The sequence below is a fragment of the Mus caroli genome, unplaced genomic scaffold (assembly GCF_978045245.1).
Source record: "Mus caroli unplaced genomic scaffold, Mus_caroli_1 scaffold_10, whole genome shotgun sequence".
Taxonomy (NCBI): Eukaryota; Metazoa; Chordata; class Mammalia; order Rodentia; family Muridae; genus Mus; species Mus caroli.
The window spans coordinates 80,952,010-80,958,680 of NW_028227265.1; the positions used below are offsets into that span (position 1 = coordinate 80,952,010).

Below are 6,671 nucleotides of genomic sequence, written 5' to 3' on the forward strand. Positions count from 1 at the left end.
GGCAAGCCTAGTATTGCTGGAAAGCTCAGAATAGCTGGCAGTGACAGGAACTCATAGAGGAAGGTAAAGAGAAACCATTCGGATGGGCTTTGAATTTTATCGAGAGTTATTTTAAGTATGGACTAGAAGTGACATAGTCAGATGAGCATTTGAACATTACTAAGTGTGTGTAGGATAGATTCTACCAGGGCAAGATGAAAACAGGACAATCTATATCCCCAAATGCAGAAGAGATGTTCATGCCTGGGAATAAATAGGTCCCAGATAAAGATATAGAGATTGAGACAGAGAGATAGAGAGTTAGAGTTGTGTGTTTCTGATGAGAGAGAGAAATAGAAAGACACACACACACACACACACACAGAGAGAGAGAGAGAGAGAGAGAGAGAGAGAGCACATCAGTCTTAATTCCTACAGGAATAACATAGAAATCTTAGGCAGTGTGGCCTTATTGCTAAAATTACTGTGCACAAGAAAATTTTCTAAAGGAAATGTGTGTTCCACAATTTCTAAGACAGGAGATTGAAAGTTTGCAAATCAGAATGTCTTCAGCACAGAGAGCTTTGTATACTGCCTTATAGAAAGATAAATGTAGAATAAATAAATGCATAGTATTGTACTAAAAACTATAAAGAAAATGTCTCTTAATAATTGATGGTAAGATTGATAGCCACATTTTCAAAGTATTCAACCAAATCAAGTGTATAAACTATTTTTTTCCTTGATTGGAGTGTTGCATCAATGTTCTAGAGTGGAATAAGAACCAACCAAAACCACCATAGCTTAAAAAGATATTTGATCATTGGCTCAGAGTTTTGTACAAAGATGGGTTTCTTGCTTGGGGCCTCAGAAGGGTAAAAATCACAGTTACCCAGGTGTGCCTTCATCTGGAGATTTAACCAGGCAATGATGCCTTTCCAAACTCCATCATTGTAGGAGTAATCCATGCCCTTCCTGATGGAAGACATTCTCCTTAGGACCTGTTGGATGCTGACAAGGGACCACTTACAAATCCTGGAGGCCAGTGCCAGCTCCCTGCTGAGATCTAATGTAAGAAAACTCATTATTACAGTTTCTTTCCTCAGAAAGGGCCCAGTTCTACTAAGGCTTATCTGATAGGTAAGATCCATCCAAGACTTCTTGACAATTCATAGTCCACTTGTGATCACCTTAGCATCATCTGCAAAATTCCTTGATTTTTCTTACACAATGTAATCCAATACTCCTATTCGCCATCCCACTAAGCCAAGGGGATGAGATTATAAAGGACAGGTACACTACATATTGAGAGGGGACAGAGATAGAAACCCTTTGAGAGTTCTTCTGACCACAGATATATTATCAAAGAAGTTAGTGTTACAGGGTCAATTTTGTAGCTGCTTCTAGGAGCCTATCATATATTCTCTAAGGCCATGTAGGTGTCAGGGAGCAAAGCAATTCTGAGAGAATTAGAGCCCAAAATAGATCATTTTGTAGAGTAGGTAAAAACCTCTTGTAATTACACAAATTTGTGCTGCTACTAACTCCTAAGTGTGTGATTCAAGCTATAATTTACATCATAAAATAGACTAGTATATGCTACTTATGTATAAAGCTTCTAAAAATGTTTGAAGATACTAAAGGAATCATAGCTCAATATTATAGTTTGTATATACAGAAATGGGAAAATTAGATAAAATGGGTTAAAATGTAATCTTCCCACGGGTGCTATGTTGTGTGTGAACATGAAGCACACAATTCCCTACCTTAATGGTTGCTTTACATAGGGTAGTATAGCATCCTTATGATAACTTCTCTCTCAAACTTGACTTCTCTGAATTACCAGATGGATGAGGCTCTATTAATGCATTCTGCATATGAAAGTACAATGGTCAGAGTATGATTCTGTGAGTACAATTTTGGATTGGAACTAAAATTCCAAACCAAACAGTTTCAATAAAAGTTAATCTTCAGCCTTAGCCATTGAAATGGTTGGGATGTGTGTAACTGTGTATTTCTGTTCCCCAGCTTAGAGGAAATTAGAATGCTGTGTAATAATATTGGTTAGAGTACTTTTTTTTTTTTTTTTTTTTTTTTAGGATCAACCACTGTAGTTTATTACTCCAATGATTCCCACAGCTGGGTTGCAAAGTCTAAGGCAGGCTGCCTGCCTTCCTGGAGGCACTTACCCCAACTCCCACTCTGGGCGAACTCCACTTGGCCATGGACCCCATAAACCTCTGAATGCATTTATTTAGACTTTTGGACATCTGCATGTTTCCCTCTGAAAATGCCAAGAGCCTTGTCCCGCCCACCCCACAGCCTGCCAGTCCAGCCTGCAGAGAGATTCCCGCTGCCTTGTAATTCCGAAATAAATAGAATTGGTAGCAAGTGAGTGCTGAGTGATGTCAGGGTGGCCCCAGCAGTCTCTAGAGGAGCACTGTGGGGCAGTCTCAAGGTGTCTTCTGATGAGTGGGCACTGTGCAGCGTGTGACAGTATCAGGCTGCCTACAGTTTGTCCAGGAAGTTGTTCAGCGCTGGGATGCCCTCTTTCAGGCCCTTGCGCTTGCGGGTCTCAGCTACCACTTGGCTGGGGCGGCTGCTGTTGTCAAAAGGATCCACAGGCAGGATCTGCCAGTGGTCAAACATGCACTGGGGGAAGGCCTGCCCGCCGGTGTTGGATCGCAGATCAGCGGTGAAGCCAAAGGACTCATTGACAGGCAGGTATGCCTTGACCACAAACATGGGGGTACCAGCCACCTGGGACTCCTCAAACACCTGGCCACACTTCCTGTTCAGGACACCGTAGATGCCACCCACCACTTGCTCAGGACACTGGATCTCCACCAGATAGATAGGCTCCATGAGGCGGGGCTGTGTGGTCAGCACACTGGCATAGAGGCAGCGACATGCTGTGGGGATGATCTGGCCACCTCCCCAATGAATGGCATCAGCATACAGGGTCACATCATGAACATCAAACCGCACACCACGCATGTTCTCCTCACAGAGAGCGCCCTCCTTAGTAGCCCACTGGAAGCCAGCCACCACACTGTCCTTGATCTCATTCAGGTACTGCATGCCCTTGGTGATGTTGGTGAGAATGTTGGGGCCAGTGCCATCAGGGCCAAAGCACCAGATCTTGCGGGCTTCACCAACGCCCCACTCATACTTTTCGGCCAGGTAGCGAGGACGTGCCTTGGGCTCCTGGCGGGCAGACACCTCACCCCTTATTGATGTCCTCTGCCAGGCCATCGGGGAAGGGCCTGGCCTTCATGCACAGCCAGTTGTGCTTATTGGGGGACTTGGAAAGACACAGCACGTTGGATTCCTCACTGACTGTCTCCCGGTATGACACAACAGGGTCAGATTTCTTGATGGGGATGCAGGCATGGTCCTCCTCCAGGTCCTTAAGGCAGATCTCCAGGTGCAGCTCACCAGCGCCAGCAATGATATGCTCTCCAGACTCCTCAATGATGCACTGCACCATAGGATCAGACTTAGCCAGCCGCTTCAGCCCCTCCACCAGCTTGGACAGGTCAGCTGGGTTCTTGGCCTCCACTGCCACCCTGACGACAGGACTGACGCTGAACTTCATCACGCGCATATTGTGAGCGTGCTCAAAGGTGGTGATGGTTCTGGTCGTCACAAGGAACTGGTCCACTCCGACCAGCCCCACAATGTTTCCACAGGGCACATCCTCAATCGACTCCACGTAGAGGCCCATCATCAGAATGGTTCTCTGGATAGCCTTCAGGTACAGTTCCTTTTTCTTCCCAGGCGTGTAGTTGGGGCCCATGATCCGGACCTTCAGGCCCGTGGACACCACCCCAGAGAACACTCTACCAAAGGCATAGAAGCGGCCCTTGTCAGAGGTTGGCACCATCTTGGAAATGTACATCATAAGGAGGTCTTTGGTGTCGCAGCTCTTAATACCCATGGCGGCCTCATCGTCAGGTGGCCCCTCGTACCGCAGGTCACAATGGTACTTCTGTGCAGTGATGGAGGACGGTAAGTGGATGCTGATCATCTGCAGGAGGGCGTCCCCTGCAGGCAGCCAGCGGCACATCACAGCCTTGAGCAATGGCTTGCCCTCCTGTCCTCCCTTGCCCTTGCTGTCCAGCTTGATGTCCAGCTTCTCGATCAGCTTGGCTGTCTCCTCCTTCCTGAAGTTCATGAAGGAACTTTCCTGAAGTTCATGAAGTTCATGATGGCGTCGAACACCTTGAAGATGGGGTCCAGGATGAGCTGGCAGAAGGTGCAGGGAAGTTTTTCCCCATCTGGGCTACTGGCTGACTTACTGAACTTGCCATTGGCCGGATCAAAGTACCGGTCTCCCCACAGCTTCTTCATCATGTCCTCTACTTTCTTAGCACGCTCGGCTGCACTCAGCTGGCCCTCACCCTTGGCTGCAAACTTGGCCACATACATCTCTGCAAACTGCTTCAGGGTGAAGGCCTAGCCATGCAGGCCAGAACCAAAGCCTACGGTGCCCAGGACAGGGTCAATCACGATATTTCCCATGGGCCCACTCTTGCCCTCGCTGTAGGTAGAGATGATGACGTTGACGTTCTCCACGATGCGCTGGAAGGTCTGGTAGAGCTCCTCGGGCTCCAGCTGCAGCTCCAGCAGGGCCCGGTCCATCTTGTTCATCATCAGGACGGACTTGATGCTCTCAGCGATGGCCTGGCGCAGCACCGTTTCTGTCTGCACACACACGCCAGACACACAGTCCACCACCACCAGAGCTCCATCCGTGACACGCAAGGCAGCTCTCACCTCTGAAGAGAAGTCCACATGGCCTGGAGAGTAGATGAGGTTGATAAAGGAGCCCGAGCCATCCTTGCTCTGCTTAATGAAGTTCAGGTCGTTCTCAGAGAGCTCACGGTGGATTTGATTGTGATGCAGCGCTCCTGCTCATCCTTGCGCATGTCAGTGAAGCGCGTCTCCCCGGCTCGGGCGGAGGCAATGATGCCGGCCTTGCACACAAGGGAGTCGGTCAGCGTGGACTTGCCATGATCCACATGGGCGATGACTGACATGTTCCGGATGTTGGCTTTCTTGTTCATGATGGCACGGATCTGATCTACTGTGAAGTTCATCATGGTGGCAGATGGCGACGGATTCTCAGAGTCAGAGGTGAACAGTAAAACGCGCCGACGATGGCAGCTTAGAGTACTTTCTATCACCCCCAGATTCCTTTGTAAAGTTTAGCTGCCTCTCTTCCCCTGAAGAAGTGGACAACTACTTTTGCCTGGGAGAAGTTCACAGAATGATCTGTTTCCACTTTGCATACTTATAAACTCCTAGGGCTGTTGAGAGCAGAATTGTGCAGTAGTCAAAAGTCCCCCCATCCCAGCCACAAACGTGTATCAGAAGACATCCCACAGAATGTGTGTCTTCGTTGTTTAAATTCAGAGAAAATTCACCTAAGAAAAATCACCAAGAAAAAAAAATTACTTAGACTTTCACAGAGTAAATACACACAGTAATCAATCAATTTCTATTTGATCAGCTATTTACTTTTATATCCTAGGGTATAAATGAATAACATTTCATTTTTGATAATATTGTATCTCACTCTGATTATTTTCCTTTCCCACAGTGAAATGCAACAGGTCCCTAGAAAGTAACACCCCTAAAAGTGGTTGATGCTTCTGCAAATATTATGGTCTCTGGAGCTTTTGCTGAGAAAATATTGAATGCACTTCAGATCTAAAACTGAATTATAAAATCATTATAAGGTACAGATAATCCACAAGATGTTACTCTGTGTGATTTGGTTAGGATTACATGGTGATATTTGAGGAAGAAGTGAATCTGAAGTCTTAGAAGTAATGTGTGATAGTTAGATGTCCACATTTCTGGGGGGAAAATATTCTGTTAAGGATTTGGGGGGATTTATTCCCGGAGTTTCCACACACAACTGACCCCTGCAAGCCATATCTCGTCTACGTTGAAATACTAAACTGATTCATGTCAAGCTCTGCCTGGCCCTTTATCAATTCCTTAATGCAATGTGCTAATTCACATTAAGGTCATGTTGACATTGTAATGAGGGACAGTGAAGAGTATCTTTCTTCTCTCTCTCTCTCTCTCTCTCTCTCTCTCTCTCTCTCTCTCTCTCTCTCTCTCTCTCTCTCTCTCTCTCTTTTCCCTGTGATATCCTTTTCGGGAAAAAATGTGAGTGCCACCTTCATCTCTGTCACTTGACAGCTTCAGTGTAACTCATTGATAGCAGGTGGCTCTGGCAGGGATCATATTCTGCTAACAGATAGTCTATCTTGTCACAAATTAGAAGGCTGATGTTTGAAGAAGCTCTAAACCTTATTTACATATTCGCCTCTACCAACTGTAAATTTCCCTTTTATCACCGTTGGCCTTATGGGGCCATAAACATTAGCCATTTACTCCTTCAGATGTCCACCCTAGAGAAGAAATATTGAGGTAACAAATGCGAGACCTTGATTCTTTTTTTTTTTAATATTTTTATTACATATTTTCCTCAATTACATTTCCAATACTATCCCAAAAGTCCCCCATAGCGCCCCCCACTTCCCTACCCACCCATTCCCATTCTTTTGGCCCTGGCATTCCCCTATATTGGGGCATATAAAGTTTGCAAGTCCAATGGGCCTCTCTTTCCATTGATGGCCGACTAGGCCATCTTTCGATACATATGCAGCTAGAGA

General features: G+C 46.1%; 1 protein-coding gene across 1 annotated transcript; it reads right to left on the reverse strand.

Annotated features, from left to right (window-relative positions):
- Positions 1-2,266: 2,266 nt before the first annotated feature.
- Positions 2,267-5,102, reverse strand: LOC110300023 (elongation factor 2-like). The gene is given in 4 exon segments (XM_021170064.3): positions 2,267-3,207; positions 3,209-4,158; positions 4,191-4,865; positions 4,868-5,102. Coding segments are annotated over 4 exon segments (2,562 nt in total). The 5' UTR covers positions 5,085-5,102; the 3' UTR covers positions 2,267-2,487.
- Between the last annotated feature and the right edge of the window lie 1,569 nt (positions 5,103-6,671).